General features: G+C 32.7%; 1 protein-coding gene across 1 annotated transcript in view; it reads right to left on the reverse strand.

Annotated features, from left to right (window-relative positions):
* The window catches only part of vex (somatomedin B and thrombospondin type 1 domain containing protein vexed), a 977,326-nt gene that overhangs the window by 465,121 nt on the left and 497,874 nt on the right, over positions 1-14,331 (reverse strand). The window contains exon 2 of the mRNA XM_072536935.1: positions 3,514-3,705. Within this exon, the coding sequence (XP_072393036.1) occupies positions 3,514-3,705 (192 nt within the window). The remainder of the gene's footprint in view (positions 1-3,513; positions 3,706-14,331) is intronic.

Here is a 14,331-nt window from a genome sequence, read left to right on the forward strand (position 1 = left end):
TCCTTCGTTTCAAAGTCACTACGCTCGAGAGAAAACTGCAAAGAAATATTTGCCTCCCGATCTTTCTATTTCAAAAATGTATAGGCTATATTGTGAGTATTGCCAAGAAAACAACATAACACCTAGAAACGAATCACTGTACAGACAAATTTTCGTGGAAGAATTTAACTTGTGTTTTAAAAAACCGTATAATGATACGTGTACTACTTGCGATAAGTTTTCTTTACTCCTTAAATCCGTTACAGATGAAAATGAAAGAGCCCAACTTGAAAGTGAAAAATTACAACATCAACACTTAGCAGAGTTTGCTTATGAAGAGAAAAAGAAAGATAGACTGGCTTGCAAACTTAATCCAAATTTGGTGGTATTCAGTTTTGACCTACAAAAATGTTTGCCCACTCCCTACTTAAAAAGCAGCATTTCATTCTATAAAAGAAAATTATGGACTCTGAACCTTACCATTTTTGAGACGCAAAGAACTACAAACTCAGCTAAATGCTACCTATGGAATGAAACTATAGCTCAAAGAGGTGGACAAGAAATTGCTTCCTGTCTATACACCTACCTAAATAGTATTCCCTCTCATATAAATAAAATCATTATGTATAGCGACTGCTGCCTTGGACAAAATCGAAATATTTTACTATCAGTTATGCTTCTTACCGTTATTGAACATTCCAAACACCAAGGAAGGAAGATTGATATTTATTACAAATTTCTAGTACCCGCACACACTCACATGGAAGCAGACACTATACATGCTGCAATAGAAAAAACTAAAAATTCTACTACTGCCAGGATAGATATTCCTAGAGACTGGGCTAACCTTATTCGTCTAATACCCAGAAAACCACCAATTTTTGTTCAAGAAATGAAGCAAGAAGAATTTCTTTGTTTTAAATCATTATTATCTGGCAAATTTCAGCATGCAAAAACCAATACTCAAGGACAACCAGTGGTGTGGTCTAAAATAAGACTTATTTACTATTCAAGTGAAAATCTTGGCGTGATGAAATACAAAAACTCCTTTACCGACGATGAGCCTTATAAAACATTGAGCTTATTAAGAACAAGAACTAGAAATTCTGGAACTACTCGTTTGTTACCAATCTCTGATAAACCATTGGGCATACCAGCGAATAAAACACAACATCTGAAAGACATGTTACCTTTCGTTGAGGAGAGTAGTCGTCCATATTACCTTCAGTTTCTTAATACTTTGACTACATCACCATCTGCAACGGATAATTTTATTGCAGATGAGGAGTACGATCAAGATGATGAGATGTAATATTACCATTGTAATCCTACTGATTGTGACTATGTTTTTATAAAATAAACATTAATCTCTTCAAATTATTGCAATGTTATTATTCCTTAATTGGGCCAAAGTAACATTTTGGAGTATTTTTTTGTTATTCTAAAAGGGCCAATGTCATATTTCCAATAAAAAAAAAACAAATGTGGGTCAGTTTTACTGATGCCAAACATTCCGTAAAGACAAAAAAACAGTGTTGCAATATAAAAAATATTAGATATATATTAGATATATATTAGATTAAATATATAAACAAAATTGAGAGTAGGTTTATAGAAAATATACTTTTGCACGTTTGGAGCAAAGTTACCCTGCTTAGTGCAAAGTAACCCCGTTCTACGGTACCTCTTTATAGTCTGTGTTTCATAACATGTTTTACACATCTATTCTATCTATTTTATACATAATATAATATTTTATTGATATAAAATTAAGAATTTAGATATTGGATGCCCAAAAACCATATTTTAATTTTTAATTTTACAAAACCAATATATACCTTTAGCCAATATATTTACCACCAATTTAATTCGATGGAACAGCTCACAAAGGCTCTTTCGTATGTCAATATTTAATAAACTAAAATTGTTGTTTTAACGTGGAATGACGCTAATTTACGTGTACCCTACAACATCTCCAGTTATAACATATACATACACAACATATCCGCTATTCAATGTAAATTTAATTTCAGATTTGGCAAATTGACATTTGCTCTCGGAAGCCTCTCTCGAACTGATTTTTGATGTGAAGATTCTTGTGAAATATACCGGTTATCCTGGCTATTCAATACTTGCTAATGACGTAACAATTTTTGTACTAAAATTTAGTTATAAAATGTAAATAGTTATGAAAGAAAAAACTCTAGATTCATGTTCTCGGTCCTACTTCCCATTTTTATATGTATTTGATTTTATGTTTGGAAGAGTATTCAAGACTAATTTAAATATTTTATTTTTATTATTCAGAATATGACCTTATTTAGTTTTAAATCTTTAATTTCATTATAATATATATTAGCTAATTATAATATGGCTTTAGTTCCACATCTTTTAAATTCTCGAACTCAAATTGGCTGATTAATTATTGTCATGTTCTGAAATTCACTTCTCTGAAAAACAACATGTTTTTGGGTTGATAAATAGTTTCCCAAAAACATACTGTTTTTCAGACAAGTGAATTTTAGAACTTAGACAATAATTAATTATGAGGTTAAGTCCAGGTTAACCCCATAGACTTTTGCTTTTGGGGGTTTATGAAAGAGAAAGTGGATTCTGTAACAATAGAGGACGAACAACAATTGAGGGTTAGAATAATTGAAGATGCAAATCAATTTCGTCAGAAAAATATGATTTTGCAGCGCATTCGGTTTTCCTTATTAAAACGATACCGAATCTGTATTGAAGAAAATGGGGGTCATTTTGAACATTTATTGTAATATCATATTTATAGAGGTTATAGACATTTTTTGTACTTGTTAATTCATTTAAGCCATTTTTAGTTGCACGCAATTTTTTAAAGGTTAATGAAACTGGTCTTAACTCAATAAAAACTGTTTTTTGAAAAAAGTGAAGTTGAAAAGGCAAACATTTTTTAAAAATAATGTGTTAAACTAATGATGAATAAAATTATCTGATTTGAACGTACTCAAAATTTTAGGGGGATTTAGGGCTGCACACCCCTCTTAAAATTTTTCTGTGCGCTTAGATTTTGTTGTTTCTTTTTTATGAAAAATGCTTTCAGAACAAGAGAGTAACGTGTCCTTTTTATTACAAAATGTCAAGTAGTTTAGGAGATAATGCAAAAAAAAACAATTTTTATTTTGTAACTTTTGTACACTTTTGTACTAAGGTAAGTTGGATTCAATCAATTTATTTTTGTTCCAGGAATGCGTGATTTAATTTATGATATACCTTTTTAAAACATCCTGTATAATTCAAATAATCATGATCGGCAACCTACGAAAAAGGACGGAAGGTACGTTAAACCGGTACAAAAACATATAATATAATACCTATAAATAATTCTGGATACGTTCCAGAGAAAGCATGACTAATTTAATGAAAACCTCTACTGTAACTCTATGGATATAACACCAAGTTTAAACATTGTTTGATGGATTTATAACATTGACTTTTGTTAGAGAAATAGTTATAAAATACACAAGAAAATTTGTCTGTAAATTAAAATTTTACCTTTAATAGCTGGATCAGGATGATGATGACAATTAGAAACTTGGCATCCCCTTTTTTGTTCCAAACTGGGACAGTGTCTACCACCATTTTCAGGATGAACTTTAATTGACCTACTTCTGGACATGGTACCAGGACCACAATCAGTGTCGCAGCTTGTCCATGGACCCCAACTAGTTACTTGACAATCCACCACTGAAACACAAAAATAAAATAAATTTTAAACAAAAATCTCGCGAACTAAACCTAAAAGAGGATTTGGGCGTTCGTACATTTTTTCATATTTACATAAATCCGATACGTTGGTTTTTGGAATACATACATATAAAGATCGCTTAAAGGAGAATTGTGTTTGTGAATGTGTTTTTTGGGCTTTATTCACTCAAGTCGTGCTATTATTTCAATACTTCAAGATATATAGAGACTAAGCCGATTAAAGCAAATAAACGAAAATGTTTATGGGCGCAAATATTAATCGACATCTGTCGGTTAATAGTACATTACTTTTTTTTGCAAATAAGCCAGTTTATTTAACTAATGTTAACAAAATATTTTTTTTAAAATGTGTTTTATTATAGTACGTCCACTTTATATTTTCTTCTGCGCCAGGATTCGCTTTCAAACAACTTAAATCAAAATATTAAATCGTCAGTGAAAAGTGTAAACCTGCTATCTCCATTTGACCTAACTTTACAGGAGACAGTAAAAACTTAATAAAAAAATTAAAGTAGATTCTAGGAAACAATCAATCTCCAATACACTATAGTACTCTTAATGCAGAATTATATGCCATATACGAGGCACTCACATATATTATATGTTTTGGTATGTTTAGCAGTGTAAACCTGCTATCTCCATTTGACCTAACTTTACAGGAGACAGTAAAAACTTAATAAAAAAATTAAAGTAGATTCTAGGAAACAATCAATCTCCAATACACTATAGTACTCTTAATGCAGAATTATATGCCATATACGAGGCACTCACATATATTATATCCTCACCAAATCAGAAATATATAATTTTGACTGATTCACTAAACTCACTACAATCTATAGGAAGAATATACCCAGAGAATCATATTCTCGAAATAAAACTTGTAAAACAAAATCTGATAGAGATAGAAAATTGTAATAATGAGGTAATCTTTATTTGGATCCCATCACATAATGGTGGTAATGAAGAAGCAGATAAGTGTGCGCGTGAAGCCGTCAATTCAGCTGACTCTAATATTGTGAAATACGTGATAGCTAGTGATGTTTCAAGTGTTATCAAATCGCGGATCCTAAGTGAGTGGCAAAACCGGTGGGAATTTTCAGTGTCCAATCTTCGGAATATTAAACCGAACATTAAACCATGGAGATGTTTCCCCATTAAAAGAAGGGATCAAGTGACAATAATTTATCTTAGATTAGGTCATACCAGTGCCATGCACAAGTTCTTAATTACTAAAGAATCCGAACCAAAATGTGAGCAGTGTAACGTTAAACTCTCGGTGAAACATGTTGTTGTAGACTCTCCAGTTTTCTCCACAGCAAGAATCAATTATGGTATCTCAATAAACTTAGAGAAAGCACTTGGTGCAAATTGTTCATTCACAAATATGTTAAACTACTTAAAAGCTATTAATTTTGTTAATATATAATATATTAATATTGTAAATCTGATTCTCGCTAATAACCTTCGGGTTGATGCGAATTTGTAAATAAAAAAAAATCAATCCATTTCATAACGAATATGCAAAAGGACACTATTTATTATAATAGTAACATAAGAATAAGTGATGAATTGTCTATTTATTTAAAAAAAGTGGAGATTTAGGAAATGTTAGGAAGTTGCAGCATGCGATGTAACATTCTATAGTTAGTCTGAATTGTTAATTTGTATTATTTTGTGTATATATATGTTGTGTAAGATGTAAGCAATATTACACCTTATGGACAGAAGGAGGAAAAATAAGAATAATCCCAAACAATATAAAAAAACTGGATAGAACTGTCAGCAGAAAAGAATCCAAAGAGAAATGGTTACAAGAAAAATATCAAGAGATAGAAGAGCTAGAACGAAGACACGATAGTTTTAATATGCATACAAAAATCAAGGAGTTTACTTATACTTACAAGAAAAAACATTTTGGTAGGTTAATAAACGAGAACAACAAACTTATTGTAGATAAAGAACAACAGTTGCAGATTTGGGCAAATTACATAAAAGATTTATTTACGGATTATCGTCATATTTCTACAAACACTCTTGATCTGAATGGACCAAAAATATTGAAAAGTGAGTTGATAAAAGCTATAGATCAAACGAAAGATGGGAAAGCAACAGGATGCGATGAAATACCAGTCGAATTTTTAAAAGTTTTTAACGAGAACAACCTGAATGTAATATTGGAACATTCCATCGGACTGGCTAAAATCTACATTTGTGCCTCTTTCCAAGAAATTGAATTCTAAGACGGGTAGTGAATATCGCCTTATAAGTTTAATGAGTCACACCCTTAAAGTATTCTTGCGTATTATCCATTCCAGAATACGAGCAAAATTAGAGCACAGCATAATTAAAACACAGTTTGGTTTTAGATGCGGTTTTGGAACTCGAGAGCCGCTCTTTGCAATACAAGTCTTGATTCAAAAATGTCTGGATCAACAGAAAGATGTTTATGCCTGTTTTATCGACTATGGTTAATAACATTGAAGATTTACAGATGATGCTAAATAGAGTAAATACAACTGGAAATCAATTTGGACTGAAGATCAATAGAAAGAAAACTAAATTTATGGTGATCAGTAAAAAGAACATTCAACATATCGACCTGAATATTGAAGCCGAACGTATTGAAAGAGTACAGCGATTTAAATATCTGGGATATACAGTAAATGATAAGTGGGACCCAGACGTAAAGATTAAGATCCGAATTGAAATAGCAAGATCCAAATTCATCAAAATGAGAAAGCTCTTAAGCAACCGCCACCTAAGCTTTAACCTGCGATGGCGCGCCACGAAATGCTACGTACTCTCTACGATACTTTACGGAGTTGAAGAATGGACGTTAACAGCAGCAACTATAAACAAGTTAGCGGCTCTAAAAATGTGGCTGTATCGACGCATACTGAAAATACCTTAGACAGATAGAGTGACCAACACAGAGGTATTAAGACGAATGGGTAAAGAGGTGGAATTGTTAACAACTGTTAAAAGGAGGAAAGCGTCATACCTGGGCCATGTGTTCCGTAATGATAAGTACAGTCTGCTACAGCTTATCGTGGAAGGCAAGATTGAAGGTAGAAGAGGTTTGGGTAGAAAGAAGAAATTCTGGCTGAAAAACTTAAGAGAATGGTTTCAAATACCAGAAACTGCAAACATAATACATGCGGCTCAAAACAGAGAAACCTATCGTTTGATGGTCGCTAACCTTCGGTAGAAGACGGCACATAAAGAAGAAGAAGATGTAAGTAGGTGTCTAAGATAAAAAACACAATAATATTTGTATGTTTAATGTAATTCAATAAATTTTACAGATGAGGTATATTATCATAGTAAACTTGGTAATCGGCTGGCAAAGTGCGTTTAATAGTCTGCAAATCATTATATTTCCGGGTTGTTATGAGCAATCTATTTTCATGCAATTGTATCAGGCCATTGATTTGTTTGTTGATAATATTAAATTTTCTCTGTGGCAAATTATTCCAAGGATCACTAAATTGCACTTTATAAAAAATATCGCATTAAGGTGTATATTTTAGGGCTTTAATATCTGTTACCTTTAAATCACCCTTAACTCGCCCAAGTCAAATCGTCTTGTAAGTCATAACGTCATTAAAATTTTTGAAAAATGTATTGTTATATTTTTATTAATTTTAATTTATTTATTATTTATTTATTAAAGGTTCTATTTAGTTTCTTGATTTGCGTCGTACCTAGGGTGCTTACATGAACTTCGAACGTGTCCTATTTCGCCATAATTCCAGCATCTTATGGTCTTCGTTTTCTTGTATGTCATACTTTTCATCATATTAACAAGCTGGTCAAGTTTATCTTCATCTCCTTCCTCTTTTATAGTTCTAACTTTACTGTACCCGCCAGAGGCCTGCGTAGCTGACTCGTATTCGAGGGCGGCGGATAAGACATCAACCAGCGTCTTGTGACGAGCTAATCGCAGTGTTCTCTACATTTCATGATCCCGAAGACCATCAATAAATGTTTGATTGGCCAATTTTTCCATCATGTCTTCGGCAGCTGTTGGATAAGCATATCGTACTAATCTGGCAATATCTACCTCATCTCTCTTCTGTCTTCGATTTTTAAGCTGCGACTGATATACATGCTTCAAATGTTCGTGGCCATATAGCATATTTAACCTCTTCTTCAGTTGTTCGAAATCATCCGTCTCATCTACGGCTATGGTCTGAAGCACATCTAAGGCATCTCCTCGAAGAGCGATAGTCAGGTTTACAGCCTTTTCTTTTTCAGACCATCCATTCGCTCTTGCGGCTGATTCGAACTGTTTCTGGTAGTTGTTCCATGACGATTTTCCGTCGAAAGTTGGGACTTTAACATAAACAGAACCTCCACTTTCTTCAAATTTCGGCCGTGTCTCCAACTTACATTTCGTCTCGTCTTCTTTTGTCTCTACTGTAATTGGCTTGTATCCTCTCTCTGCTATCCCTGTTTCCTCCATCTTCCTTTCCATCTCTTTCATCTTTTCTTCGAAGGCCACCTTATCGGCAGCAACTTGGTTTTTTAACGAAGATATTCTATCGTCCAGGGCAGATATCTCAGAAGTGACTTTAGAGATTTCCGAAGAGATGTTAGCAGAAACTTTGCTTTCCAGAGAAGAAATCTCGTTAGAAACTTTGTTTTCTAAATAAGCGATGTCGCCGGAAACTTTCGAAATATCGCCAGAAACTTTGTTTTCTAATTTCGAAATCGACGAGATGACAGCATCTTCAAATAAATAAGTCTCTGCATCTAGACCATCTTGCTCCAAAGCGTTCTTTAGTCGTTGGACTAACTCAGCCTTTTTTCCGGTAGAAGCTAATTCTCTATCCTCGAGATGTCTTCTTAAATTCGTCACTGTGAGTTCATAAATCGTAGTCATTTTCGCAATTTATTTTATGTATTCCACTATTCTGACACCATTTGTTATATTTTTATTAATTCTAATTTATTTATTATTTATTTATTAAAGGTTCTATTTATAACACTCACAAATTTATTAAAGTCTGTATTACTAGTCTGAATTACACAATTTATTATAATTCGTGCGTTACAATTTAAAACGCTGCGCGAATCTTCAGAAAAACTCCCTGTCCTCCAAATAAAATGTCCCATTTATATAAAATGCCGTTATCTAGAAGAGTCTGGCAATGAGTCGATGACCTTCCCCATTAGAACGGGATCCCATCGAATAGACGAGAACGAAGGACTAGTCTTTCGGCGAATTTACTAGTAAAAGTCGGTCGACGGCTGAAACTGGTTTTTCAACCGAGCGCCGAAATAACTAGAACAGAAAAGAATTTGTTATAATATATTTACAGTTTTGAGTCATATGACACGTCATTATTTATCGTAATAGTATGTTCCAAATACTTTACATTATATGGTTTCGGATTTTTTCGAGCCATCTTACAGCGCTGGACGTATTCTGCTGGCATGTTGATGACTTTATCACGTACATGCTTTTCAATTGTAGAATGCATACTATCTGCTTCCATTTGAATATGGCCAGGTTCCAAATATTTTTGTTCAATAGTGATGTTATTAGTGACAGCTAAATTTAGTTGCATTTGCCATCACGGCATTACGATTCTGGTAGCTGCAGCCATCAGTGTATAAAATTATTTTGGCGCCGTCATGTAGAGCACTTGGTATAACTGATTCTTTTAGAAAATATACACAAATTGAAGCAAATTCTTCTGCATTTAAACCACCTTTAGTTTTATTCCACAGGAAACAGAAACCGTCATGATTGATTAAATTATAGAAGCAAAAGTTGTGAACTTACAGTTTTGTTCTGTAGTACAAAGTACTCACCTTCGATTTTGGTGCCAACAAAACCGCCTGGCTATTATCCCGGTGGATGTATTTTATATACATTTTGGTGCCAACAAAACCGCCTGCAAGTCTACAGTGAAAACAGAAGCTTCTTCTTCTTTGTCCTTCTCCTTCTCCTGTCTAGCTTCCCTTGTTCTCGTTTGATGTGCCGTATATTCTGTTTCGCAAACACCTCATATCTTGAAACCAGCACATTTTTCACATTCGTCCATTTTTGGACGGAATAGAGAAATGTTACGCATGTCTAGAGCCTGGTTAAAATATGTCCTGGAAAGCGGTTTTATATTCTGTTTCTGACAATGGTCGTCTGCTACATAAAACTTATAAAGTGACTGTTTTGAGGACCATTCAGGCAGAAGGTACTTTCGAGACAACGAAGCTCGACAGTAATGAGATTCCATTACTGGCAATGCATCTAAAAAGGCATTTAGATGTTGTTTCTCCGTTTTAAATGGTTTTGTATGATTTTCGTTCATTGCCGCTGTTTTTGGTGTACTTGTAATGTCCATATTCCCAGTATGTTTCCAATTGAGAACTGTCCATCTTCCTAGGCATAATGTGTTCAAGTACATGGTCATAGAACTCGGATATTAATATCATTAATTCTGATAAAATAGTGACTGGGATCTTCTAGAAATCAGTGCATTTTTGCGATCTCTGTGTCTTTACGTAGGAGCGGCTATGACTGTGTTATTCACATAAACTTTTCTCTCTCCCCACGTTTATTTCATCCAAAAGTGTTCAAAAATATTTTTGCGTTTATCCTTCGTTACTTGCGTGCAGTTCAAAAGTTTGGATGCTTTATCGGTACAACAACATCTTGTCTTCATCTGCCTAGCTTCCTTTATTGTTTCATAAGCCCATTTTTGATCAACCTTTTGGCGACCCAAATATCTTTGTCCTTTTTCTCGTCTATTTTTTTCTGCTCACTAAACCAGCTATTTTTATTTACTTGGAACTATTATGGAATTTACTTTTTCTAGTTTTACTTTTCTGAGGTAAACTTTCAGAATCTGAACTGGAACTGGAGTCAGAATAAGGTACCAATTTGCCGCGGTGGCTTAAATTACTCATTGTATTTTCATTTTCACTTTCGTCTTTTCGTTGTGTTCTACGTATGGAATATCTATTACCTCAATGTCAATATTGTCAACAATAGCTAGATTTTCTGTAAAATGAGTTTGACTGTTGTTTTCCAGGTCATTACTAGCTAATACTACAAAAGATTGCTGCCGGTCAAACTAGCAGCAAGGCAGTTGACGTCTTCGGAATTAAAATTTGTTTGTTTTTCTACCATTGATATAATCATCTTTGAACGAGTGTTGAAAGACATCTATAAAGTAAAAAAGTACGACTATAATGTACCAATGGTAAACATTTTAAAGCATAATTTAATAACAAATAGATTAAACTAAATAACATAAAAAACGTTATCTAGGATTTAAATATGAATAAATTAATTTTAACTTAATCATGACGCCAATGAGAAAAGGCGCCAATTTTCGTATTATGATTTAAATTAAATTTAAAAATATTTATATAACAAACACAATTATGTAATACATTATACATACCTTTAAATACTGGTAACAAAAGAACTTCCAAATAATAAAAAATCTAAACAAAAGGTTAACAAAATCAGCCGACGTATTTGTACTTTATATGTTCTAACCAAACTACTGGAGATAGCAGTATTTCCGTGACAAGTTAAGAATGTGCGGAGTTAGCAGGAAATACTGAGGTAAATTAATTCACTTATTTGAATTTTAATGGAGATGACAGTTTTTATGATTATGTAGAATTTTTTTCTCTTTTTAATTATGTCAAAATCACAAAATCACCCAAAAGTGGATACAGCAGGTTTACACTTTTCAGCGACGAAATGAAACGTACGTCGATGTGTAGATAATTATCGCTGATACCTACTACTGTCAATGTAATAATTACGAAATGGCTATTATCCCGGTGGATGTATTTTATATGCACAAGCTATATTTTCCTCTAAATCGACTTATAATGGACTACCATGAAGAAACGAATCAAGCAAAATTTTTTATCGTGGTTTGAAAATCAACTATTAAAAAATGTGTCTGAACCATCTCCAATAATTATAATAGATAATACAAAATTATAATAGATAAGACTAAAATAAAGGGTTGCATAACTATATAACAATAAACTGAATAAAATCTGATAGCTCAGATTTACTGTCTTAATCTTAGCTATCACTAGGATTGATTATAATTGTTTGAATGTCAACATTCACCATACTCTCAGATATACCAGTTTTTGATAATTTCACACATTTCTTCCAAATATCTGCATTACATTATTCCAGTGCCTTATTCCACATATTTAAAATAGCACTATCAGAATGCTCATGCCCATCTATACTAATATACTTATTGATAATTACAATCGATTTAACTTAACTTGTTAACTGTCAGATCCAAGACAAGTTTCTTTTCTCACGTGGAAGTTACTGAATGGTTTGTATGACAGCAACCATTTTCCGATTATTATATCTAATAAATTCAAACAACCTTCTGTCAGCATAACTAGATGAAAATTGAAACAAGCTGAAATAGCTTTCGCATAAACGTTTACAATGATATCTGCCAATTTGAACTACCTGACGAGCTTTAGGAATCAGTAACAGTGTAATTATCTTCAATGCTGAAACATAATGTTTCAAAATAAAAAAGTCAAAAATTTCAAAATAAAAAATCTGTCCAAGCGCGATTACATCAAACGATTTCAATAATTTGTTTACTTCAGTGGCTAAACATATTAGAAGTTCTTTTAATTCTACAAATGAAAATGTAGCTAGAGATTTTTTGAAAGATGTACACTTTCCTTGCGACTCTTTATTTTTATTACCTGTTAGTGATACTGAAATCAGGAATGTTTTACATAGATTGAAAAATTCACACAGCACGGATTTTTATTTCTTAAACAAAAAAATAATTGTGGAAACAATCGATATAATTATTGACAAATTAATTATACTTAATTATATTAATTGTCTTACTGAGGGGATTTTCCCAGATGTTTTAAAAGTAACAAAAGTGCTACCAGTGTTAAAAAAGGGAGCTTTCGATGAAATTGGAAATTATCGTCCCATCTCAATCATTCCCATTTTCGGCAAAATTTTTGAGAGTATTCTAAATTCTCGTTTGGTACAATATCTAGAAAAACACACACTATATCTCTCATAATTGTGAGAGATATAGTTGATGGCTTGGAGGAAGGCCATTTTGTGTCTTTGACATTGTGTGACTTATCCAAAGCTTTTGACTGTGTTTCGCATAAATTACTGTTGGAAAACATGCATAAATACAGTATTAGGGTAAACACTCTTAATCTATTTAGATTATAGCTAACAAATAGAAAACAGGCAGTTTTTCTTAATAACAGCTATTCTAAGTTTAACACTGTCAAGGTTCGATATTAGGACAAACTTTGTTTCTTCTTTATCTAAACGATTTATTTCATTACGCAAGAAAATAAACAAATTATTTAAATAAGTGTAAAGTTGTTTGTTTTATGAAACCTAATATATTTACCAATAAATTCTATTACTACATGGTAGAAATTCTATGCGTTGTATATTTTTTATATTTTAGGTATGTGGAATGAAAAATAACAAACACAGATTAGCGTATTATGACTGAAATTAAAACCGCATTTAAAAGATTAATTTTTATATTTTACTATTTTGTATAACACAAGCAGAAAAAACAGCTAATTTTGGATGGGGAGTGTCAGTCAACGTGCACCTTTTTGTGTTACGAATTTTTTCCAGAAATCTGCTTTCACCAAAAACAGGTTAGTACGTTGTGAAAATATGTTAATATAAGTAAAGTTACTTAGTAATGCTGTGATCTTAAATCAAAATTTAGAAGTCTAATGGAAGAATGCCTAGATAAAAACAGTGAAGCTAAGAAAAGTGTCGACGGCAGAAGTCCAGACGAACAAGATGTGGTGGAAGAAATATAAATAGAAATAGAAAAGAATTCTTCTGAGAATAGAAGTGTGTTGTTTTATATGGGAGAGGACGGTACGAAGTAAAATATGTTTCCCCGCTCAAATTCAAGGATGAGAGTTACCAAGGGAAATCTTGTTAAACAGCTGCTTGGACCTAAAAGAGGTACCAAAAACTTAAATAATGATAAGGATAAGCTTTTTTACAAATGATATTATGTTGGATATAATAGTGGCAAATACAAATATGTTTATGCAACCTTTGGCCAGTGATTATGCTCCCGCTAGAGATGTTAGACCTACTAATATAGATAAAATTTGAGCTCTTATTGGTCTCTTATATATCGCAAAAACATTTAAAGCAAGCCATGTCAATTTGAGACACTTGTGGGAAAGCAGTGGGGGAGGAATTAAGATATTTCGGCTCACGATGTCAGTGAAACGTTTTAAGTTTCTTCTCAGATGTATCAGGTTTAATCAAAAAATGACAGTAAGCAGAAAAAAAGTTAGATAAACTAGCAGCAATTGGACATTTTTTTGATTCGTTCGTTGACAATTCCAAAGCTGGGTATAGAATGTCCAAATTCGTATCTATGGTGACTTTAGAAGTTTACGTTGGGCGTCAGCTAGAAAAATGCCGTTTTTTGTAGATACTTCAGTGTTTTTTGTTGTTTGAGCGACTTATTTATCCAATTTTGAATTTAGAAAAAAGTATTACACAAGATAATTGGTTCATCAGTATACCCTAAGAGGAAAAGCTATTGGAAATTCATAGAC

The sequence above is a fragment of the Diabrotica undecimpunctata genome, chromosome 7, assembly GCF_040954645.1.
Source record: "Diabrotica undecimpunctata isolate CICGRU chromosome 7, icDiaUnde3, whole genome shotgun sequence".
Taxonomy (NCBI): Eukaryota; Metazoa; Arthropoda; class Insecta; order Coleoptera; family Chrysomelidae; genus Diabrotica; species Diabrotica undecimpunctata.